General features: G+C 38.7%; 1 protein-coding gene across 1 annotated transcript in view; it reads right to left on the bottom strand.

Moving 5' to 3' along the window:
• Positions 1-27123, bottom strand: part of FAM117B (family with sequence similarity 117 member B) — a 134711-nt gene that overhangs the window by 62831 nt on the left and 44757 nt on the right. Inside the window, exon 2 of the mRNA XM_031008836.3 lies at positions 10931-11082. Coding sequence (XP_030864696.1) covers positions 10931-11082 — 152 coding nt within the window. The remainder of the gene's footprint in view (positions 1-10930; positions 11083-27123) is intronic.

Genomic DNA, 27123 nt, shown 5'->3' with positions numbered 1-27123 from the left:
GGACAGGAACACAACTCCAAGTAGTAAAGTTTTCGAAATTAAAATTCTCAGACTCCTAGGCTTACCCTAAGGAAGGCAAAGCTACTGACAGGCAACAACAGAACTTACACTGAAGTCACTGAATTTAGGCCCCCCAAAAAAGATTTTAACATTTCTTTTACTCCTAATGTTACACTTTCTACTCCTGTTACATTCTAATTTCAACCAGTAGACCAAGGTTTTATTCAAAACAGCTAATGTTACTCAAAAAGTAATTTTACTTCTTCATTTTCATAACATTAAAATATACTTTTTAGTAATGCTTAGATCTACCAAACACATAAAATAGTGATATTTTTACTCTAAATTACAGACTATTCTTTCAATTCAAAGAAAACAACCTGTAAACAAGTTTGTAGATTTATAAACAGCTGTCTTCAGTAATTCAACAAATACCTCTAGTTTAACAAATATTCAACTTTTATTGTTTTAATCACAGGACATCTTACAAAGTTTCTGAATTCAGATCTTTTCCATAAACTGGAAAACTCAGAAATTTTCCATAAATAGCAAATGGCAACCTATAAATTGTAAAAATAAAATACTTTCATAAAATACTCTGAAGCCAAGGTCCTTTTAGAAAAAAACAAACACTTTCATAAAATATTAATCAAAATCAACCTTTGAGGGTTTTAAAAAAAATAGCCTCAGAAACACAGAGGGTCCAAGAAAAAATAATGTAAGACTTTTAAAAGCAAAAGATGACTGGTTTATGCCATAAAGAAACCAAACCAAAGAAACAGGAAAGAGAAAGACATGTGGGGGCATGCGACTGTAGTCCCAACTACTCAGGAGGCTGAGGCAGGAGGATCCCTTGAGCCAAGGAGTTTGAGGCTATAGTGCACGGTGATTATGCCTGTGAATAGCCACTACACTCTAGCCTGGGAAACACAGTGAGACCTTGTCTCTAAAAAAATGTTAAAAATAAGAAAGAAATAGGAAAGAAAACCAGACATCAATCACGTGGGTCACAAAAAGTTAAATACTCAGATAAATCACCTATAAGGTAAATAAGCCTAGGTTAAGAAAGTTGGAAAGAAAATACCTTCTGAGTCAAAGGAATCCCAAATAATACAAGCACACATACACATTACAGTTTCTCTCCCTAAATTGGTATAGTCAGCAAATACAAAAGGCACTCTGAAAATCAGGTAGTTTAAACCAAATTAATAGACTTGCCACATAGGTAGCTAATGCTGGAAATATAAATTAGTCTAATATTTTTGGAAGGCAAACTCGCAAAGGATCAGACAAGAATCTTTAAAAGAACACAGAGGCAGTGTGGGGGCAGAGGTTGGTGACATTGTAGCTCTGTACAAACTCTAAAGCAGAAATGGCAAATCAGTCTTATAGGCAATTAGGCCCACTGACATGCTGGAGCACTAAGCTAAAAGGCTCTCAGGCTATTTGGACATACACAGAATAAAGAATGGCTGCCAAATAGACAGGAAAAAAAGAGAATACCTTTGTGTCAAGTAATTATGATGACAAATAATCATGTACAGTAAAACCTTAATCATTCACTCATTCTCATGACCAAAGCAAATGATGAGGTGGGGTATGCAACAGGAGAGATTAACATCTTTCAAAACTTGTTCCATGTTAACTTTTTTTGTTTTTGTTTTTTCTTTGTTTTGAGATGAAGTTTCACTCTTGTTGCCCAGACTGGAGTGCAATGGTACTATCTCGACTCACTGCAACCTCCACCTCCCGGGTACAAACGATTCTCCTGCCTCAGCTTCCCGAGTAGCTGGGATTACAGGCACGCGCCACCACACTCGGCTAATTTTGTATTTTTAGTAGAGATGGGGTTTCTCCATGTTGGTCAGGCTGGTCTCGAACTCCCAACCTCAGGTGATCCGCCTGCCTCGGCCTCCCAAAGTGCTGGGATTACAGGTGTCAGCCACTGCGCCCGGCCCTCTTAACTTTTTAAATGCTGCGTTTCTCTTTCTCTGTATTTTCCAGAATCCTTCTCCCATTTCCAATCTTCCCCTAGGAGGTGGAAAGGCCTGAGAGTAATACATAATTATTTCAAAATCAGGCCGGGCGCACTGGCTCACACCTGCAATACCAACACTTTGGGAGGCTGAGGCGGGCGGATTACCTGAGGTCAGGTGTTCGAGACTAGCCTGGCCAATATGGTGAAGCCTCATCCCTACTAAAAATACTATATATATATATAAAAAAGCCGGGCATGGTGGTGGGCACCTATAATCCCAACTACTCAAGAGGCTGAGACAAGAGAATTGCTTGAACTTGGGAGGCAGAGGCTGCAGTGAGCCGAGATTGTGCCACTGCACTCTAGCCTGGGCAAGATTGCCTCAAAAAAAAAAAAGAAAAAGAAAATCAAGAAACCAGGGCTTAGAGTAGTGACATGATAAAATTTGCCAAAAGTCTACATCAGCTTTCTGAAAGCACCCACTTACAACCTAAGATAAAGTATTTCCAACATACTCTTTGCTGCAGCAGTATCTAGACAGGCAAATAACTGCTAAAAGTGCCCCAGGTCCCTTGCTAAAGGCAGAAATCACTTATCAGTCTCAGCAATCTTTATCCTGCATCTTCTCAACAGGATGCTCCAGGAAGGCAATAGCAATAGATCAAATTCCTTAGGGGATAAAACCTACATTCCATCCTTGTTCAAATCTGACAATAAACGTAATCACTTTAATTTTTAATTTAACAGAGAACATTTATTGAATGCTTACTAGGTGCCAGATACTGTTCCGAGAGTTTTATATGTTTTCTTTATTTAATCTTCAAAATAACCTCAAAAAATTGGTACTATAATTCTCCCATTTTACAAAAAGGAAACAGAGGCACAGAGATGTTAAGACAGTGTCTGAACTCTAAAGGAGATATGCAAATGGCCAGTAAGCACATGAAAAGATACTCAGCACCATTAGTTATATGGGGAAACAAATCCTAACAATTACATACCACAACTTACCTACTAGGACGACTGTAATTTTTCAAACAAGTGTTAGTAAATATATAGAGAAACTGGAATTATATACCTTCATACATGGGGATAGAAAATGATACAGCTGCTGTGAAAAAGTTTGGCAGTTCCTCTAAAAACTAAACATCGAATTATCATATGACCCAGCAATTCCACTCTCAGGTATATATCGAAAGGAACTGAAAGCAGGGATTCACACAGATACTTGCATGTACACTGCAGCATTGTTCAGAACAGTCAAAAGGTAGAAACACCCCATATATCCATCAACAGATTAACAGGTAAACAAAATGTGGTATATTGATAAATGGAATATTATTCACCCATTAAGAGAGATTAAGGCCAGGTGTGATGGCTCTTGCCTGTAATCCCAGCACTTTGGGAGGCCAGAGTGGATATCTCTTGGGGCCAGGACTTCTAGACCAGCCCGGGCAACATAGAAAGATCCTGTCTCTACTAAAAACTCAAAAAACTAGCTGGGCATAGTGGTGCAAGCCTATAGTCCTAGCTAATCAGGAGGCTGGGCAGGGGAGGCATCCCTTGAACCCAGGAGGTCGAGGCTGTAATGACCTGTGATCATCCCACTATACTCCAGCCTAGGCAACACAGGGAAGGAGGTAGGAGGAAGTAAGGATGGAATTAAGTTCAATAAATGATACAACATGAATGAACCTCAAAAACATTATACTAAGTGAAATGAGTCAGATGCAGGAAAACAAACTGTATGATTCCACTTACATGAAATGGGCAAATTCATGGAAACAGAAAGTGAGATAGTGGTTAAGTATTAACTGCCAGTGGTATTAATAGTGAGGAAAAAAGGAGGATGGGGAGTTACAGGGTTTCTTTTTGGAGTGATGAAAAAGTTTTGGAAATAGTTAGCAATGGTTGCACAACATTGTGAATGTAATTAATGCCACTAAATTATATACAGTTATAACTCAAGAGATATTGGGAGTTCAGTTCCAGACCACTGCAATAAAGGGAGTAACACAATAAAGCAAGTCACATGAATTTCTTTGGTTTCCCAGTGCATATAGAAGTTATGTTTGCACTATACTATAGTGTATTAAGTGTGCAATAACATTATGCCTTAACAAACATACATATCTTAATTTTAAAATATTCATTTAAAAAATGTGGCTGGGCGCGGTGGCTCACACCTGTAATCCCAGCACTTTGGGAGGCTGAGGCAGATGGATCACGAAGTCAGGAGATCGAGACCATCCTGGCTAACACAGTGAAACCCCGTCTCTACTAAAAATACAAAAAATTAGCTGGGTGTGGTGGCGGGCGCCTGTAGTCCCAGCTACCTGGGAGGCTGAGACAGGAGAATGGCGTGAACCCGGGAGGCGGAGCTTGCACTGAGCCGAGACTGTGCCACTGCACTCCAGCCTGGGCGACAGAGCGAGACTCCGTCTCAAAAAAAAAAATGCTAATGATCATCTGAGCCTTCAATAAGTCACAATCTTTTTGACAGTGGAGGGTCTTGACTTGATGTTAATGGCTGCTGACTGATCAGGGTGATGGCTTGCTGAAGGCCAAGGTGGCCACAGCAATTTCTTTCTTTTTTATTTATTTTCTTTCTTTCTTTATTTTTCTGAGACAGAGTCTCACTCTGTCACCCAGGCGGGAGTGCAATGGTGTGATCTCAGCTCACAGCAACCTCTGCCTCCCAGGTTCAAGCGATTCTCCTGCCTCAGCCTCCTGAGTAGCTGGGATTACAGGTGCACACCACCACGCCCCACTAAATTTTGTATTTTTAGTATAGAAGGGGTTTCACTATGTTGGTCCGGCTGGTCTCGAACTCCTGACCTCATGACCCGCCCACCTCGTCCTCCCAAAGTACTGGGATTACAGGCGTGAGCCACCGCACCCGCGCAGCAATTTCTTAAAATAAGACGACAATGAAGTTTGCTGCATCAACGGACTCAGGTCCTTTCACAAAAGATCTTTCTGTAGCACACAATGCTGCATGGGTAGCATATTGCCCATAGTACAATTTCTCTCAAAATTGGTGACAACCCTCTCAAAACCTGCTACTGCTTTAACAACTAAGTTAGTTTATGTAATATTCTTAATCCTTTGTTTTCATTTCAACAATATTCACCACATCTTCACCAGGAGTAGATTCTATCTCAAGAAACCACTTTATTTGCTCATCCATAAGAAGCAATTTGTCATGCTTAAGGTTTATCATGAGATTGCAGCAATTCAACCACATCTTCAGGTTCTACTTCTAATTCTAGTTATCTTGCTATTTCCACCACATCTGCAATGACCTCTTCCACTGAAGTCTTGAAACCCTCAAAGTCATCCATGAGGGTTGGAATCATCTTCTTTCAAACTCCTGATAATGTTGATATTTGACCTAATCCTACAAATCACAAATGTTCTTAATGGCACCTAGAATGGTGAATCTTTTCCAAAAGCTTTTCCATTTACTTTGCCCAGATCCATCAGAGGAATCACTATCTATGGCAGTTATGGCCTCATTAAATGTATTTTCTTAATAATAAGACTGGAAAGTCAAAATTATTTCTTGGATCCATGGGCTGCAAAATGGATGTTGTGTTAGCAGGCATGAAAGCAACATTCCTCTCTGTGTGTATCTGCATCAGAGCTCTTGGGTGACCAGTTGCATTGCCAATGAGCAGTAGCATTCTGAAAGTAATCTTTTGTTCTGAACAGTAGATCTCAATGGTGGGCTTAAAATATTCAGTAAATCATGCTATAAAAAGACATGCGGGCATCCAGGCTTTGTCGTTCCATGAATCAAGCAAAAGCAGAGTAGATTTAGCATAATTCTTAAGGGCCTTAGGATTTTCAGAATGGTAAATGAGTACTGGCTTCAACTTAAAGTCACCAGCTGCATTTGCCCCTAACAAGAGAGTTGGCCTGTTCCTTAAAGTCAGGCATTGATTTCTCTCTAGCTATGAAAGTCCTAGACGGCATCTTCTTACAAGATAAGGCTGTTTTGTCATTAAAAATCTAGCTGGGCGCAGTGGCTGACACCTGTGATCCCAACACTTTGGGAGGCCAAGGTGAGAGGACAGCTTGAGGCCAGGAGTTCAAGACCAGCCTGGTCAACATAGCAAGATCCTGTCTCTACAAAAACATTTAAAAAAGAAAAATTACAAGCATGTCAGTGTGTGCCTACAGTCCCAGCTACTTGGGAACCTGAGGCAGGAGGACTGATTGAGCCCAGGGCCCAGGAGTTTAAGGTTGTACCGAGCTATGACTGCATTACTGCACTCCAGCCTAGGTGACAGAGCAAGACCCCATCTCAAAAAAAAAAAAAAAAAAAAAATTCTTGTTTAGTGTAGCCATCTTCAACAGTAATCTTAGCTAGATCTTCTGGATAACTTACTATAGTTTCTATATCAGTACTTGCTGCTTCACCTTTCACTTTTATGTTATGCAGATGGCTTCTTTCATTAAACCTCATGAACCAACCTGTTGGCTTTAAACTCTTCTTCTGTGGCGTCCTTGCCTATCTTAGCCTTCATAAGAACTGAAGAGAATTAAGGTCTTACTCTAGATTAGGCTTTGGCTTAATGAAATGTTGTGGCTGGTTTGATCTTCTATCTAGATCACTAAAACTTTTTCCATATTGCCAATAAAGCTGTTTCACTTTCTTATCATTCATAATGCTCATTCAAGTAGTACTTTTAATTTCCTTCAAAAACTTTTCCTTTGCATTCACAACTTGGCTAGCTGTTTGGTACAAGAGGCCTAGCTTTTGGCCTATCTCAGCTTTTGACGTGCCTTGCGTTCTAAGCTTAATCATGTCTAGCTTTTGATTGAAATAGAGAGACATGTAACTCTTCACCTCACTTGACCCTTAGAGGGCATTGTAAAGTTATTAATTTGTCTAATTTCAATACTGTTGTGTCTGAGAAAACAAAGAGGCCCAATGAGAGGGAGAGACTCAGGAGAACAGCAGTCAGAATACACACAACATTCATCAATTAAGTTCCCCGTCTTACATGGGCATGGTTCATGGCACCTCAAAACAATTAACAGTAACATCAAAGATCACTGAGCACAGATCACCATAACAGATACAATAATAATGCAAATGGCTGAAATATTGCAAGAACTACCAAAATGGGGCAGAGACACAAAGTGAGCACATTTTTGGAAAATGGCACCGGCAGACTTGCTCAGTGCAGAGTTGCCACAAACCTTCAATTTGTACAAAAACACAATATCTGCGAAGCCCAATAAAGTTCAATAAAATGACATAGGCATGTATTTTTAAATGGTCAAACCAGCAAACCTTGTTATATATATTTTACCACAATTTTTAAAAGTTGATTTAACTAGCATACACTTAGGGAAACCCAATATCTGCAAATAAGGTATTTGAGAGTTTTTGATTAATTGTGTTACTGCTAAATTCACTTGCCAAAGATGAGAGCCCACCATGTAACTGAAAGGATGGAGTACCCAGTTATCCTTTAGGAGATTCTACACGAGCTTTACAAATAAGATTAACAGTATGATAATTATACATTTTCTTTTTTTTTTTGAGATGTGGTCTCACTCTGTCACCCAGGCTGGAGTGCGGTGGCACGATCTCGGCTCACAGCAACCTCCACCTCCCGGGTTCAAGCAACTCTCCTGTCTCAGCTTCCCGAGTAGCTGGGTCTACAGGTGCACGCCACCACGCCTGGCTAATTTTTGTATATTTAGTAGAGACAGAGTTTCACCATATTGGTCAGGCTGGTCTCGAACTCCTGACCTCAGGTGATCCGCCCACCTCAGCCTCCCAAAGTGCTGGGATTACAGGCGTGAGCCACCACACCCAGATCTAAATTCTCTTTTTTATTTGTACCCTTAACATTCCCAATTTGGGGGATATTTAGAAAAAGGCAGGGAATATAGGGTTTATATTTTAATTCAATTGTTAGGTCACAACAATCTGCTGAAAAGACTTACTGAACTGCATCCACAGATCAAGAGGCTCCCAATGGCTTGTATGATAGCATACTCTTACTATATGACAAAATGTCTGAACCCATTGAACCTAAAACTGCAGTGGAAATAAAGGGTGCTGTAGAAATGCTCAAGGAAATAAACTTCTACAAATTTAAATGTGACGTGGATTAAGCAGAAAGCAAGTGGACACCGTATTCATTTTCAAAACTACATGCCCTAAGCTCAGCAAAGTTACAGATTGTGAATAACTACAGAGTTTCACAGAACTCTTTGGTTAAAAAAGTCAATTTTAGGCTGGGTGCGGTGGCTCATGCCTGTAATCCTAGCACTTTGGGAGGCCAAGGCGGGTGGATCACCTGAGGTCAGGAGTTTGAGACTGGCCTGACCAATATGGTGAAACCCCATCTCTACTAAAAATACAAAAATTAGCCAGGCGTGGTGGTGCGCGCTTGTAGTCCCAGCTACTCGGGAGGCTGAAACAGGAGAATTGCTTGTACCCAGGAGGCGGAGGTTGCAGTGAGCTGAGATCAGGCCACTGCACTCCAACCTAGGCAACAGAGTGAGACTCCATTCCAAAAAAAAGAAAAAAGAAGTAAATTTCAGAAAAGATTCATTACTTTTGATGAGTACAGAGTCTACGTTTTCATGTCTGTAGTTTGCACTAAAGTATAAACACCAAGGTAATCCAAATCCCAATTGTCTGCCCTAACAGTAGGATTCCGTTTCACGATTATCAGAACAGAAAATAAACTGAGCCCACTAAGAATACCTGGAATTTTGGAAATCAATATACAAATCCAAAACCACCACAGAAAAGTGTGTTTACTCGGTTCTTTAATAAACATTCTCTCAGGGCTGGGCACCTTGGCTCACGCCTATAATCCCAGCACTTTGGGAGGCTGGCAGATCACTTGAGGTCAGGAGTTCGAGATAAGCATGGCCAACATAGCAAAACCCCATCTCTACTAAAAACACAAAAAATTAGCTGGGCGTAGTGACATGTGCCTGTAATCTCACCTACTCAGGAGGCTGAGGCAAGAGAATTGCTGGAACCCGGGAGGTGGAGATTTCAGTGAGCCAAGATTGTGCCCCTGTACTCCATCCAGCCTGGGAAACAGAGAGAAACTTCATCTCAAAAAATAAAAATAAAAATAAAAAACATTATCTCGGGCCACGTGTGGTGGCTCACACCTGTAATCCCAGCACTTTGGGAGGCCGAGGTAGGCAGATCACTTGAGGACAGGAGTTTGAGACCAGCCTGGCCAACAATGGTAAAACCCCGTCTCTACTAAAAGTACAAAAACTAGTCAGACATGGTGGTGCACGCCTGTAGTCCAGCTCCTCGGGAGGCTGAGGCATGAGAATCGCTTGAATCCAGGAGGCAGTGGTTGCAGTGAGCCAAGACTGTACCACTGCACTCCAGCCTGGGCGACACAGCGAGATTCTATCTCCGGGGAAAAAAAAAAAAAGAAAGAAAAAAAAAATTCTTCAAAAAATGTTGAGACCAGGAGTAACGTAAATCTGAAGTCTAAATCAAGATGTACCCTACCTGATTTTCAACAATCAGTATAAAAAATCTTTTAAATCTTTAAATGTTTTTCATTCTTCACTAGCAATAAAGCTGTAACTGTTTTGCTCATTCATTCCTTTGCAAATATTCCTTGGGCCATTTATTCTGCATCTAGTATTAAGTCCTGGGCATGGAAATACAGCAATAGACAAGCCAGACACAATTCCTATCTTCATGGGTCTTACTGTCTAGTGAATGTAAGAAGCCATAAATAAATAACTACACAAATATTTAACTAGCTATAATTGTGGTAAGTAAGAAACTACACCAAACTAAGATGCAGCCTTCAACTGGCTGTATGATCTTAGACCTCAGCTTCTTCATCTGTAAAACTAAGGGGTAGATCTGAATGATTTCTTCTTCTTTGTTTTTTCTTTTTTTGAGACAGGTTCTCACCCTATTGCCCAGGCTGGTGTGCTGTGGTATGATCACTGCTCACTGCAGCCTTGAGCTCCCAGGTTGAAGTGATTCTCCTGCCTCAGCCTCCCAAGTAGCTGGTACTACAAGTGTGCACCAGCATGCCCGGCTAATTTTTGTATTTTTTGCAGAGATGAGGTTTCACCATGCTGCCCAGGTTGGTACTGAACTCCTGGATTCAAAAGCCATCCACCCATCTCGGCCTCCCAAAGTGCTGGCACTATAGGCGTGAGCCACCCCGCCTGGCCCTGAATGATTTCTTGAGATCCCTTTATATTAAACAATTTTACAAACCCAGAAGTATAAAACTTTGCTTCCAGAGTCCCTTTGTCAGAATATTTACATTTTTAGGATCAGCAAAGTAATACAGTCCCCATCTCCCGATATATGAAGGTTTTTTTGGCACAAAAACGTAAGGTTAGATGGTCACTAATCTTTGCTGTTACAAATTTTTAAGACCAAATTCCATATATTAAATATATTATGATACTGTAAACCAAGCTTGTCCAAAACCTGCGGCCCATGGGCCTCATGAGGACCAGGATGGTTTTGAATGCAGCCCGACATAAATTCGTAAACTTTCTTAAAACATTATGAATTTTTTGCAATTTTTTTTAAGCTCATTAGTGTTAGTGTATTTTATGTGTGGCCCAATACAATTCTTCGTCTTCCAATGTGGCCCAGGGAAGACAAAAGATTGGACACCCCTGTTGTAAACTAACTTATAAAGAATAAGTGGGGAAAAAAAGTATGTCCATAAATTATCTGTATGTATCAGAATTACTTTGATATCTATTTAAAATGCACATTCCCAGGCCCCAACCAAAACCGACTATAGAATACCTGGAGGTCAGGCTTGGAATCTGCTCTTTTTGGTAAGTTTCTCAAGTTAATTCTAATATACACTAATGTTTGTTCTACTCAAAGCAGAACAAATAATATTAGAAGAAGTAGCTTCAGAGAAAAACACTTCAGGTTAAGAACTATAATAAGCTTACCTGTGTAGCTTTGTCCCTCATGCAAGGTGCAGCTTGCCCATGGCTATCCCGAGGCCAGTGTCCAGCAAGATACGGTGCAGCAAGAGTATCCAGGGAGGAAGTGCGTCGGATAATACTGGAGGGGCTTGAAGAAGGCTGTCGTGTTTTGTCACCTAGATTTAAGACAAAAATGCTTGTTTTAATAAAATTAGGAAAGAAACAAACCAGAAACTAAGTTTTAAACTATGTAGAAAGTTCTCCAACTTAACTACGGTAATCCCCTTTAACCACAGGGGATACTTCCAAGACCCCCAGTAAAGATGCCTGAAATGGCAGATTGTACTCAATTCTATATACACTGTTTTTTCCTATATATACATATCTATGATAAAGTTTAACTTGTAAGTTAGGCACAGCACGAGATTAACAACAATAACTAATAATCAAATAGAACAAGTATAACAACAAGCCAGCATCACTGCTCTTGGGCTTTGAGGCCATTAAGTAAAACAAAAATTCCTTGAACATCAGCACTGCAAAACCATGACAGTCAATCCAACGATTGAGAGGGCTCCAAAGTGACTAGCAGGTAGGGAGCATAGACAACGTGCATAGGTTGGACAAAGGAATGATTCACGTTCCTGGTGGGGGATGCGAGATAGCAAGACATTTCGTCACCCTACTCAGAATGGCGCAAATTTATAACATATAAATTGTTTATTTCTTGAAATTTTCCACTTAATCTTTTCAGACCAAGGTTGACTAGAAGTAACTGAAACCATAAAAAAAAAAGGATAAGGATTACTGTATATAAACAGAAACAAAAAGGAACATGCTACTGATACACGCAATAACTTTCATGACTCTCCAGAGAACTATACTGAGTGAAAACAGTTGACCCACCCTAGGCCTAGCAAATCTAAATCTCCAGGGATTGGGCCCAGGAATTTTCTATAGAATCAATGTATCTCTCATATCCAACAAATTCTTATTTGGATCTCCTCGTTTATAAATTAAACCCTTGTTTGATACATTTCAGGGAAATGGGAGGACATAATGAAAATAAGACAGGAAGGTAATTATCATGGGAAAATATAAAATAAATCAGTGACAATCTTTCACTAAATATTGTCACTAAAAAATTAGTGACAATGTTATTTGATAATGACATCTAAAAGTAATACTGGCACTTAGTGATCATCTTATTCCTCAGTCTTCACAGAGGATGGAGTAATAACACATCTGCTTCACAATAACTTAGTACCAGCCCAAAAGATTAAGACAAATTAACACCTTGCTAATTGATCCCTTGCCTTTGAGAGTATCCTAGGGGATGCATAAACCAAATCAACTGCCAAGAACCAACCACCAGCTTTGTAACAGGGGTAGGTTTCATTTCTGAGCAAACAAACTGGGTATTTGCCAATATAATAATTATAAGACATCCAATGTAAATTAAAATAGTAAAATAATATAGTGGCAATAAAGCATATTACTTATTAATGTAATATTACTTATTAATGTTTCCTCCCGTTAATAAGTAATGTGAGGAAAGACACATATAAAAAAGTGGGTTTTGGCCAGGCGTGGTGGCTCAAGCCTGTAATCCCAGCACTATGGGAGGCCGAGGTAGGAGGATCACCTGAGGTCAGAAGTTCGAGACCACCCTGGCCAACATGGCGAAACCCCGTTTCTACTGAAAATACAAAATTTAGCCAGGCGTGGTGGCGGGTGCCTGTAATCCCAGCAACCCAGGAGGCTGAGGCAGGAGAATTGCTTGAACCTGAGAGACTGCAGTGAGCCAAGATCACACCACTGCATTCCAGTCTGGCGACAGAGTGAGACTCTGTCTCAAAAAAAAAAAAAAAAAAAGAAGTGGGTTTTGCAATAACATCTTCAATAATGCAGGCCAAGCTTTGATACATCAAAATAAACTTTAAGTACCAACGAACACCTCATACATGATTTAATAATTGGAAAATAAATCTATGTATAATTTTCTGTGAGAATAATTCTAACTACCCTTACCCCATAGTTGCCAGTAAAAAAAGAAAATGTGTTCTCCTAAATAAATGGACCACATTAAAACTATATTCAATGTGCACATCCTTTAAGATTAAGCCCCCAAATCAAAGTGGCATTAAAAAAACTATTTCAAAATTAATGATCAACTTTCAAGTTTATTTACAAAAAGAGCACATAGCAATGAATTGCAGAAAACTAGAAACAACAAAATGTCCAAAATGAGATGATTGGATACATTACGGCAGAGTCATATAATGTAATACGATAGGCCATTCAAAGAATTAAGCACATAGATACACATGTCCTGACCTAAAGAGTCATTCATGATAAAGTCAGTGAAAAAAGGCAAGTCCTCACGTTTATAAAAGGCATGATCTCATATTTTGTTTTAAAAAGTAATTAGATGTGCATAAAAGTGTTTGTTTTGTTTTGTTTTTGACATACAGTCTCGCTCTGTCACCCAGGCTAGAGTGCAGTGTGGCGATCTAGGCTCACTACAACCTCCACCTCCCAGGTTCAGGTTATTCTCCTGCCTCAGCCTTCCAAGTAGCTGGGACTACAGGTGCCAGCTAACTTTTGTATTTTTAGTAGAGACGGGGTTTCACCATGTTGACCAGGCTGGTCTTGAACTCCTGATCTCAAGTGACTCGCCCGCCTCAGCTTCCCAAAGTGCTGGGATTACAGGCATGAGGCACCACACCCGGCCAGTGTTAGTACATTTATTTTTTAAATCTGGAAAAAGTATGCACCTAACCTTCTGGGGGACAGAATTAGTGTTTTAATTACTAATTTAGGCATTTCTATAATGTTTGAATTTTTATATGGAGTATACTGTTCGAGAAAAGGTATTAAAACAATAGAAACACTTTTAAAACAAGTTACTAATTTTCTGAAATCATAAAATGCTTAAAAATACAAAAATATCTATATTAGATTTTGGGAATTTTTATGGTTTATACCTGGGGTTGGGAAAACTACAGCCTACAAGCCAAGTCTGTCTTGCACCTGTTTTTTGTATGGCTAGCAATCTAAAACTGGCTTGTACATTTTTTAATGGTTGGGGGAAAAATTAAAATATTTTGTAATCCATAAAAATTAAATCATATTCAAACTTTAATGTCCATAAGTAAAGTTTTATTGGAACACAAATATGATCATTCATTTACAGGTTGTCTATGGCTGCTTTTGTGCTAAAAAAAAAAAAAGGCAGAATTAAGTACACACAGCAAAGACCTCATATGGCCCTCTCATTGCTTCACACTGCTGCTCAGCACTACAAATCATAATGACAAAGTTATGCCATGTGTATCTCCTGTCTGGGTGAAAAGTCAAATTCGAAGATGATACGTAAAATTTCATATAAATCAGCATTAGCAGATGAACATCTGCAATTGATTTGATGATATGGAACGCTAACTTTTAACTAGAATTAAGTGAAATGTTATCCCTTTAAAAAGAATTCCCTCTTCTCATTAGAGCTGTATTACAAAAAATGCATTCAATTATTATATTTTGAAATTTTGTCCTTTAAAAATTCGTGAAAAATTGCATGCTCTCTTATTATAGTAGTGCCTACATAATATCTTCGATTTTACCTCTTGATCTGTAAAGTCTAAAATTTTACTATGTGGTACATTACAGAAGAAGTTTGCTGACCCCTGGTTTCTACTGCATGTCTATGTCTTGGTTTCTGTGCTACAACACCCTCATATATTTTATCTTTTGGCAGGGGAAGGGGATGAGCTTAGCTCATTTATGCTTAACTTTCATAGGGGCTTTAAAAATATTTTAAAGATATATTCATAATATTATATTACAGTGTTATTCTAGTTCTATAAGATGGCAAATACATGTATGAAAACACCTCTTGACACCTCTCTATATTACATTATTATCTTGGTAAGGGTCTTGCATAGCTACAAGTACAGAAGTTCAGGTGCTGGTTATGTAACCCACATAAGATTCAATTCCACTAATACAATAGTTACAGCAACTGTGTTGCTGATAACCATAAAAGCTGCTTCACAAATATGTCTGAGACACATAATTTGCTTTCTCAGTTATTTCACTATGGCACAGTTATTTCACTAATACGTAATTGTTATAAATGCTACCCATCTATCCATGTTCAGTTTTCCTTTTGTAGCACATTTTCAGAAAACAAATGCAGTATATACTCATTTTCAGGAAAATATGTACCCACATTATTAACTATGACAAGTGAAACGCAATAAATATACATGTTCACAATTTTTCCTCTAACTAAAAAAAATCCCTTTTGGGATAGTCGCAAGAAAACTAGTCTCAGCTGGCAGGGTGGGGAGGCACACACACACACACATAATGTAAACTGGTATATATGCATTATATCAAATGGCTAAAAGCTGTCTGGCACTTTTCTTCCCTAACTATGACCATTGTTGCTTCAGTTGCCTACCGGTACATTAATTCAACAGACCTTACTAATGGGTCTGATTTCATTTTTTGTTAATTAAAAATCTAAGGGTTAACTTTTCAACCAGTCCACCAAAGATTATTAAAATTACTGGATTATTATTATTATTTCTTTTTTTGGGGGAAAGAATCTCGCTCCATCACCCAGGCTGGAGTGCAGAGGCATGATCTCGGCTCACCACAACCTCCACCTCCCAAGTTCAAGCAATTCTCCTGCCTCAGCCTCCCAAGTAGCTGGGATTACAGGCATGCATCACCAAAACACCTGGCTCATTTTTATACTTTTAGTAGAGACAGGGTTTCTCCATGTTGGCCAGGCTGGTCTCCAACTCCTGACCTCAGGTGATCCCGCCCACCTTGGCCTCCCAAAGTGCTGGGATTACAGACGTGAGCCACCATGCCCAGCCAGATTATTATTATTTCGATAATGAACTGGAGAACATATGAGTTATACATGTAAAAATACTGAACACTTTATCTTTGGAACTCCCTTCCTTTAATCCATTTGTTCAGACAGTAAGGGCCTGTGAGCCAGTGCTAAGCCCTAGAAATTAAAAAGAATAAGTCACAGCCTGTAATAAAGAACACAGTCTACATCTGCCTTGTCATTTTTCCATTTCAATCCAAGTTCCCAAAACTGACAGGATTTGGTGCCTAATTATTAAGGAGGTTATGGGAGGAAAATTTGAAGAAGCAAAGATGACTCAAAAGTTCCCAGACTAAGTGAACTAAGGCTGTATTTATAAGGAAATCCAGGGTAAGAAACTGACAGCTAACAAGACTCTTCATGATCTGGCCTCTGAAGCCTCACTTTTTTGCCTGCACTGCCTTGATCCCTACACTAAGACCATGGACTTGCAGTTCCCAGTATGTACTGTGCCCTTACATGCCTCTAGGTGTTTGTCTCTACCCTTATATCCCGTTCTTTGGTGTGGCTAATTCATGCTTAACCTTTCAAAATTCAGTTCAGATGTAACTTCCTCTGGAAAATCTTCCTCAACCACCCACCCGAACTCACAGTTCACTGGAAAGGTTCCTGACCGTTCCTGTGTTCCGGTACAGAGCATGATTCTGCAGGGCAGGAATTTTATTTCCCACCCCCCATCCCAGTGATTAAGGCAAACCCTGATACAGGCAATATGTTGTAAATGGCCAATGAAAAAATTAATTTTCTTTGTTAATTTCCTAAATGAAGAAGACTTGAGATGCAGAGAAAAGAATGACTTCTAATGTTACTATCACTTATCAACAAGGACAAGTGTATGCAATAAATTCACATGCTTTTTGGTTAATTCAAAGTAAATAAAAACTATGGCTCAAACTTGACTTGTTCTTTAAAAATTAAGTCTTTAGAGAGATTAACTACATATAGCAGGGTGTAGCACTGAAAATTTCAGTCAACGCCTTGGGTTCTGGAGTTCAGAGTTCCCCAACTATGAGTACCTGTTCAACTGGTTCCTGGGTAATTTCAATTGCACTAATGGAGCATCCCAAACCATGACCCTTAGGTATTCCATTACAAAGGTTCTACAGACCTTGATAGACCAGTGTTAGATATAAATATTTTTAGAACTTGATTGGGTACTTTTTTTTTCTTGGAGACAGGGTCTCACTCTGTCACCCAGGCCGAACTGCAGTGGCAGGATCAGGGCTCACAGCAGCAGTGGGATCAGGGCTCACAGCAGCCTCGCCATCCTGGGCTCAAGAGATCCTCCCACCTCAGCCTCCATAGCAGCTGAGACCACAGGCACACACCACTACACCCAGTTAACTCTTGTATTTTTTGTAGGAATGGAGTTTCACCATTTTGCCCAAGTTGGTCTCAAACTCCTGAGCTCAAGCAGTCCACTGGCCTCAGGCTCTCAAAGTGCTGGGATTACAGGCGTGAGTCACTGCGCCTGGCCTCAGGAATTGTCTTAAAGGCTGTGTCTCCCATTATCCACAGAAACAGCAAGCAAATAAATTAGACATATTTAATTGTTCAGAAAGGAGAGAAATTTTTTCAAGTATACAAATGATAAATATTCAGCATAAAGAAACCTAAGAGTGTTAAAAATTCTAATAGTCCACCATCCAGAGCTAACTGCTTTTGTTTTTTAGACAGGGTGTTGCTCTGTCACCCAGGCTGGAGTGCAGTGGCGTGATCTCGGCTCACTGCAACCTCAAGCCTCGCAGGTTCAAGTGATCCTCCCACTTCAGCCTCCCAAGTAGCTGAGACTCCAGGTGTACGCCACTACGCCTGGCTAATTTTTTGTATATTAGGTAGAGATGGGGTTTTGCCACGTTGCCCAGGCTGGTCTCCAACTCCTGAGCTCAAGAGACCCACCCATCTCAAGCTCCCAAAGTGCTGGGATTACAGGTGTGGGCCACTGTGCCCAGGCAGAAAACCACTTTAATGAGTATTTGTATTTACAGAAATCTGTCTACCCTTGGACATACATACGATTTTATATAAATGAGGTCCCATTATGCATTCAATTACTTATTGTTGAGAGAAATAAAAAGGGTATGTCGAGAACCTATTTCCATGGCAATAAATTAAAATCTACAACACATCACTATGTTTAATAGTTGTACATTATCCTACTTGGTAGATTCACTATAACTTAATCTTCTATTAATGGACACTTTCACAGCAGATAGGTATCCTTTTAGACTTGTTTTAAGATCTGTTCGTGAAAAGTTTCTAGATATCAAATTACTATATTCAAGATAACAGACAGATTAAAATTGGAAGTACTGCCAAATTGCCTTTTACTGAAAAAATTTTGCAAAAACCTATAACATCACAAGGGTACCCATTCTTGTATATTTTATCAATTTTCACCAGTCTAAAAAAGATAAAAACATTTCATTTGTATTTCAATAACTGAGTTCTAAAATAGTCATACTTTTACTGGTAATTTATATTTCTTTTATATATTAACAATATTTCAAAAATACTACTCCAAACCTTTCTTTTCTTAATCTTAGAGATCTTTTCTTCTGGTAAAGATTTAAATTCAAAGAGGTTCTATCAGTTTCATTATAGTTTCCTTTTCTTTTATGAAATTCAAGTAAAAATAACTGTAGTTGATTTTATTTTAAAGGGTATGTATAATATAATTACATTCTTGTAAAAGTTGTCTTTCATCCACTATCTAAACTTCTTGCTACACACACACGAAGGAAATGCAAAATTCTGATGACACTGGCTGCCTCCAAGAAGGGAAACTTGTCAACAAAGGCGCAAGGAAGACATTTCACTGCATTCCCAATTGTACCCTTGGAATTTGCCATGTGAATTTATTATCTACATTTTTTTGAAATTCATATTCCTTGATTCAGTGATTCTACATCTAGGTATGCATACAGAAGAATAATCAAATGCCAAAAAAGGCTTCAAATACAAAGATATGTCCAAAAATTGAAGAACAGGAAAACTGACAGAAAATACATAGAATATTAAAGATATTTAAAATTATGTTTTTAAAATGATAAACTTACATGAGAATTTATTTATAATCTAAGGGAAAATTTAGGAAAAAATGAATTTCCACAATTTATTTCTAATTTTGCATCTTCTCCAGTTATTTCCATGTTTCTTTTTCAGTTAATTTCTCCACTAAGTTTTCAAACATTAACAGATACCATAACCAAGTATTGATACAGGCCCAGCAGTACCTAATTAATAATTTATCCTAGAAACAAAATGATTGATTTAACCAAAATGATTTCCCATAGGCATAGTATCAAAAAGATAAGGACTATTTTAGAAACTTAAAAATCCAATTAGTAATTATTCTTTTGTTAAACATGAGGTATCATTTACATAAAATACAAGGTACCAGGCTGGGTACAGTGACTCACGCCTGTAATCCCAATGCTATGGGAGGCTGAAGAGGGAGGATCACTTGTGGCTAGGAGTTTGAGACAAATCTGGGCAACACAGTAAGACCCCCATCTCTATAAAAAATGTAAAAATAAGCCAGATGTGGTGGCATGTGCCTGCAGTCCCAGCTACAAGAGAGGCTGAAGCAGGAATATTGCTTGAGCCCAGCAGGTCAAGGTCGGAGTGAGCTATGATTGAGTCACTACACTCCAGCCTTGGTGACAGGGCAACATCCTATCTCTAAATAAATAAATCTGCACCCATCTTTGGAGTTTTGAAAGCCAAATACGCCATTAAATCACTACTACCATCAAGATTTAGAACACTGCCATAAGCTCTAAACAATTTTTCATGCTCCTTTGAAGTCAATCTCTCCACTCTTGAACCCAGGTAAACTCTGACCTACTTCCTATTATTAAAGGTTAGTTTTGCTTTTTTTAAAAGGTGTCATACAAATGTAATCACATAATACTTTTTTGTGTCTGACTTCATTCACTCGGCATAGTGTCCATGAGATCCATGCTTGTTGTTGCATGTAACAGTTCATTCCTTTTTATTGCTGAGGAGTACTCCATTGTATGAATATATGTGGTGGTAATCATGTCAACTCCTTCTGGTTCTCAGGTCTTTGGACTTAGTCTAGAACTATACTGCTGGCTCTCCCGGGTCTCCAGCTTGCCTACTGCAGATAACGGGACTTCTCAGACTCCATTAGTGCCTGAGACAATTCCTTAAAATAAATCTGTGTGTATGTTATTGTATCAATAAAATATATATGTATCCTATTGGTTCTGTTTCTCTGGAGAACCCAGATTAATACAAAATACTACAATTTGGTTATCTAATACCTCTTTTTTTTTTTTTGACCGAATCTCGTTCTGTTGCCCAGGCTGGAGTTCAGTGATGGCAATCTCAGCTCACTGCAACCTCCCCCTCCCAGGTTCAGGAGATTCTCTTGCCTCAGCTTCACGAGCAGCTGGGATTACAGGCATATGCCACCACATCCGGCTAATTTTTGTATTTTTAGTAGAGGCGGGTTTCACCGTGTTGGCTAGAATGGTCTCAAACTCCTGACCTCAAGTGATCCGCCTCGGCTTCTCAAAGTGCTGGGATCACAGGCATGAGCCACCGCGCTCGGCCTCTAATAGCCTACCGATGGGCGCGGATTGCTTCCAGTGTTTGACAATTAGGAATAAGTCATATATGAAAATTCTTGAAGAAATCTTTTTATGGATAAGTATTTTCATTTTTCTTGGGTAAACAGTGGAAATGCTGGATCTTAGGACAAGTGTAAGTCTCCCTTTATAAGAAACTGCCAAAATGTTTTCCAAACTGGTTGTACCCAGTGTACATTCCCACCAACAATGCATTACAGCTCCAGTTGTTCCACTATCCTCATCAACATCTGGCATTGTCATACTGTTTCATTTCATTCATTCTAGTAGATGAGCAATGGTTCACCGTGGCTTTAATTAGCATCTCCCCAGTACCAAATGAGGTTGAGTTAAAGTGCTTTTTGGCCACTTACACATTTTCTTCAGTGATATGTCTGATCAAATCCATTGTCCATTTTTTAACTGATAGGTTTTTCTTCTTATTGAATTGGATTCATGTATTCTGGATCCAAGTTCTCTGTCAAATATATGCATATGAACAGTTTTGCCTTGTCTTCTTTTTGGCTTGTCTTCTCAATTTTTAATGGTGCCTTTCGAATAGCATTTTTTAATTTTAATAGACTACAATTTATCGACTACTTCTGTTAATAGTTCATGCTTTTTGTGTCCTAAAAGACCTTTGCCTACTCCAAGGTCAAGATGATTTGCTCCTATGTTTTCTTCTAGAAGTCTTTCCATTTTACCCTTCATATGTAGGTCTTCCATCCATTTGGAGTTCACTTTTGTGTACAGTTTAAGGAAAGGGATTATCCCCCTCCCCTATATGGATATCCAGTTGTTCCAAAACTGTGGAAAATACTATTCTTTCTCCCACTGAATTACCTTAGGAACCTTTATCGAGAAGTGTGAATTATTTCTCAATGTTCTATTATTTTCCATTGATCTGTACCTCTGTCCAAAGACAATGTAAGTTCTTCAATTTTAATTATTCCTTTTCAATATTGTTTTGGCTATTTTAGTCTTTGCAGTTTCATATAAATTTTAGGATCAGAGTAGGAATTGTGAGAGTTGACATCCTTAGTTGTTCTTGATCTTATGAGGAAAAAAAATATGATGTTAACTGCAGGCTTATATTATATATACTTACATATAATAAAGCAGTCCTTTAATTAGAAGGTTGACCTCTAGTCCTAGTTTCCTGAGCATTTCTAACATGAATAGATGGTGAATTTTATCAAATACTTTTCTGTATAAATTGAGATAATTATAATTGGCCAGGCACAGTAGCTCACACCTGTAATCCTAGCACTTTGGGAGGCAGAGGCAGGTGGATCACTTGAAGTCGGGAGTTCAAAACCAGCCTGGCCAACATGGTGAAACCCCATCTCTACTAAAAATACAAAAATATTAGCCAGGCGTGGTAGCGGGCACCTGTAATCCCAGCTACTCGGGAGGCTGAGGCAGGAGAATCACCTGAACCCAGGAGACAGAGGTTGCAGTGAGCCAAGATCACACCACTGCATTCCAGCCTGGGCCACGGAGCAAGACTCTGTCTCAAAAAAAAAAAATTTTTTTTTGAGATAATCATGTGGTTTACCTTCTTTTCTCTTAGATAATCGAGTAACAGATATATAGCCCATTCTTGTTATTTATGGTAGTTATTTGTTCTATAAAGTCACAATGAACAATAAATTAGCAAATACTGAGCCATTATTCCTAGGGAATACAGTTATATTCCTATAAGCCTCTAATCACAACACTTTCATCAACCAATCAATACATAATCTTGTTTAACATAATATATGTTTCTGTTTAAAGACATCTGATTTAATATATATTACTGGTTCATTAACATTAAACTCATAGGCAACAGCACTATAATTCATGCCTAAATGAAGTTATCTAATACATGTTAATTTCTCCAGAAGGCACATTATAGCTTTCTTGCACTTAAAAACATTAAACAACACTTCAGTACTGTGCTTGGGGGCATAATGATTTCAAACAACAAAATCATTAGCAAAAAATCTGAAAAATATGGCACGATCATGAAAAGGACATTTGTTTATAATACGAGAGCTGAAGAAAAAGGGAGAGAACGTTGCTTGACTCAATTGGGAATGTATATGTTGGACAATTCAAATGTTCCACTGAACACATGTCCACAAATGACCACAAAAGAGCAAGAAAGTATTGAGTTTGGAGTTACAAATAACTTTTAGCTAGTGGGCAAATTTGCCAATACAAAATCTGCGAATAATGAGGAGGGACTGTATACTGATTTTTTTACTACTAAATCAAACTTGCATACTTGGGGTAAACTCTACCTGGTCATGATGTATCATCATTATATTTATACTGCTGGATTCAACTTGCTAATATTTTGTCAAGAAGTTTTGGGCCAGGTGCAGTGGCTCACACCAGTAATCCCAGCACTTTGGGAGGCTGAGGCAGGCAGACTGCTTAAGCTCATGAGTTCGAGACCAGCCAGAGCAACATGGCAAAACCTGGTCTCTACAAAAAATACAAAAATTAACCAGGTGTGGTAGCGTGTGCCTGTGATCCCAGCTGCTCGGGAGGCTGAGGTGGGAGGACTGCTTGAGCCCAGGAGGTCAAGGATGCAGTGAGCCATGATCACGCCACTGCACTCCAGCCTGGGTGACAGAGCAAGACCCTGTCTCCAAAAAAAAAAATTAAAATTTTGTGTTCTGTAGTTTTCTTACAATGTCTGTGTGGCTTTGGTATTGGAATAATACTACCTCATAAATTAGTTACAGTATTATCTCTTCTATTTTCTTAAACGGTTTATGAGCAATTAGTATTATTTCTTTCTTAAAACTCTTACACAATTCACGACTGATGCCATCTGGTCTGGAGTTTTCATTTTGGGAATATTTTAAATTAAGAATTTTTAAATAGATACAGGGATATTCAGGTTTTCTATTTCTTCCTGAGTCAGTTTTGCTAGTTTGTCTCTTTTAAGCAATTTGTCCATTTCATCTTGTTGAATTTATTGGCATAAAGTTGTCCATAATGTTCCTTTATTATCCTTTTAGTTTATGTATGATCTGTAGTAACATCTACTTTTTCATTCCTGATATTTAAAACTTGTATCTTTTTTCCCTTCATAAATTAACTAAAGGTTTATCAATTTTATTTATCCTTTCTAAGAACCTGCCTGTGATTTAACTAATTTCCTCTACTAAACAGGTTTTTGTTTTGGTTTGGTTTTTTGTTTTTTTGAGACAGAGTCTCACCCTGTCGCCCAAGCTGGAGTGTAGTGGTGTGATCTCGGCTGACTGTACCCTCTGCTTCCCAGGGTTCAAACAATTCTCCTGCCTCAGCCTCCTGAGTACCTGGGATTACAGGCACATGCCACCACGCCCGGCTAATTTTTGTGTTTTTAGCAGAGATGGGGTTTCACCTTGCTAGCCAGGCTGGTCTCGAACTCCTGACCTCAGGTGATCTGCCCGCCTCGGCCTCCCAAAGTGCTAGGATTATAGGCATGAGCCACTACACCTGGCCAACAGTTTCCTAATTCACTGGATTCTGTTACCTTTATGATTTCCTTTCGTCTACTTACTTTGGGTTTAATTAGTTCTCTTTCTAGATTAAGGTAGGTGCTGAAATTATTATTTTAGACCTTTCTTCCTACTATAATCATTTATAAACATTTTCTTCTACACGTTTTAACTGTATGCCACAAAATGTATTATGTGCTTTCATCACCATTCAGTTCCAAATATTCTGCAACTTCTTCTTTGACCCATGGATTATTTAGAAAAGTTTAATTTCAAAAATATTTGAGATTTTTCAAGAATCTTTCTGTTACTGACTTCTAATTTAATTCTGTTGTGGTCAGTGAACATATTCTATATTTCACTCTCTTTAAAGTTACTGACGCTTATTTTATGGCTCAGCATACAGTTTATGCTGGTGAATGTTCCAGGTGCAGTTGAAAAGAATATGTACTGTGCTGTTGAAGCGGGATATTTCCCTGACCCCTTCTCAGGCAGTAACAGGGATGCATGGGCGCTGGAACTAGCCAGCCACTTTGGCATTGGCAGGGGCCAACTCCCACTCACTTGTTACTCCACCCCTCGCAGGAGGGGGAGCACAGGTGAGAGAGTGCAGTGGTCGGGCAACTGCTTTTGGGTGCCAGCAAGAGCAAACTCCATACTAGCCCCGAGACACCATCTAGGGTAGGGTGCTCATGACCCTTGAAGCCCGAGGGGAAACGTTACAGCACCCTTTTAACTTTGCCATCTGCAGACGGCTTAAGAGTTAACAGCTCAGTGGAGGGTCAGCATGACAGCCTTTTGCACCCACATTCGTGGCATCTGAATTCTTGTCCAGCACACAGGAGGAATGAGGTCACACGAACAAACAGGAAATGATAAATGCAGGAGATTTTATTGCCGATGAAAGTGGCTCTCAGTGTGAAGGAGAGCTGAAAAGGAGACAGAGCAGGAAGGTATTCTTCCCCTGGAGTCCAGCCATCCAGAATCCTCTCTGAAGCCACGCTGTCAAGCTGTCCCTTTGAAGTCAAACTGCTTCTGACATCCAACTATAGTCTCCAATGTCCAGCTGCTTCTCCTCCCTCTGCCAGCAAGGCCTGGGGTTTTTATGGGCACAGGATGAGGGGTGCGGCAGGCCATGAGTGGTTTTGGAAAAGGCAACATTTGACCGGACAAACAGGGATGTCAGTTCTCACACTGGGCCATATAGTACCAGGCTTTTTCAGTTTGAGGGTGGGGCCCTTGCCAGGGACTCACCCTCTTCTGCCCAGAATTTCCCTGCCTCCTGTCCCTATCACTGTCGCTGAGTGTTCTACAATGCAACTTAGGTTATATTTGTTGACAATGTTATTAAGTCTTCTAAATTCTGATTTTCTCTCCACTTATACTATCAATTACTGGGAAACAAATGTTGAACACTGCTTTATGAATTCTGAATTTTTCCTATTCGATGCAAACACTCTTACAATTGATAAATTAACCCCCTTGTCATTTTGAAATGTCCCTCTTTTTTCTTGGTAATATGCCTTACTCTGAAGTCTCCCTTAAACAGTAATCACTATATTAGCTTTCCTACGCTCAGTTTTGTACAGTGCATCTTATTCCATCTTTATACTTTTAACCTGTTTCTTTATATTTAATGTCTTGGTAGATGTCATATAATTAGATCTTACTTTTTGTTAAATCCAGTCTGATAATCTCTGTATTTTAATTTAAATGGTTAAACTATTTAATATTATATGGTCATACCAACCTATCATCTTGCTTATTTTCCATTTTCTCTACCTGTTCTTTGTTCTTTTTTCCCCTTCTCTTCCTTCATAATCTTGGTTTGGTTGGTAATCTACTGACACATTAGCTATATTTCTTTTACTTTTTGCTTAGTTGCTCTATCTAGGGTTTTATAATATGCATCTTTAACTTATCACACTGTATCTTCAAATAAAAATACATCATTTTACATATAAGACTCTTAGGCCTAATATTTCCATTGCTGCTTCCTGTCTTTGTGCTACTATTGTCATTCATGTAGACATTATACACACACAGTATGTTATCATTTTGCTTTAGGCAATTAACTCATAAATAAATCAAATAATGTCCAAAAAGTCCTTTTATCTTACCATTAATTGACTATTTCAGGTGCTTATTCTTTTGTATACCAAGTTTCTATCAGATATCATTTTCCTTCCACCTGAAGAACTACCTTCAGCATTTTTTATAGTGTAATTTACTCTCAGGTTTTGTATGTATAAAAAGCCTTTATTTTGAAGGATTTTTTGCTGGGTATAAAATTGAACCTGGGTTTACAGTTTCATTTTATCTATTAGCACTTTAACAATGCCAAATTCTATTTTGCTCTGTCTTACATTGTTTCTGGCAAGAAATTTGCCCTTTTTTTGGTTGTTTCTCTGTACATAAAATATCATTTTTCTTTAGCTGTTTAAAAAACTTTTTTTCTCTTTATCACTGGTTTTCAGCCATCTGATTATGGTGCCTTGGTATGGTCTTCTTTGTGTTTACTCTGCTTGAGATTAATTGAACAACTTGGAGCTGCATGATTATAGTTTTTATAAAGTCAGGAAAATTTTCAATCATTATTTCTTCAGACTTTTTTTTTTAATTATACTTTAAGTTTGAGGGTACATGTGCACAAAGTGCAGGTTTGTTACATATGTATACATGTTCCATGTTGGTGTGCTGCACCCATTAACTCGTCATTTAGCATTAGGTATATCTCCTAATGCTATCCCTCCCCCCTCTCCCTCTTCAGACTTTTTTTGTGGCTCTTCCTTCTTCTTCTTCTGAGAGTACAATCACGCCCATGTTATCACACAGATGACAAAGGTTCTGTTCATTATTTCTTTTAATCTTTCTCTTACATTCAATTTTTGTGTGGTTTCTACTGCCGTTTTCAACTTCACTGATCTTTTTCATCAGATAAGGAACTGCTGTTGTCTGCTGTTAACCTCAATCAGTAAATTTTTCATTTCAGTTAAATTTCATTTTAGAAATTTTGATCAGTTCTTTTTAATATATTTCATTTTTCTCATTACATTCATGTTTTCCTTTAAATCTGAGCATACTGAACATATTTATAATGCCAGTTTTAAAAAATTTTTGTCATATAATATTATCTCTATTATCTCATAGTCTGTTTCCACTACTTTAGTTTTCTCATTATAGTTTACATTTTCCTGCTTCTAGTCATTTTTTACTGGATGCTAGACA

Source organism: Gorilla gorilla, chromosome 11 (assembly GCF_029281585.2).
Source record: "Gorilla gorilla gorilla isolate KB3781 chromosome 11, NHGRI_mGorGor1-v2.1_pri, whole genome shotgun sequence".
NCBI classification, from domain to species: Eukaryota; Metazoa; Chordata; class Mammalia; order Primates; family Hominidae; genus Gorilla; species Gorilla gorilla.
The sequence above is the reverse complement of the archived record's forward strand: the minus strand, read 5'-3'. Positions and strand labels throughout refer to the sequence as shown.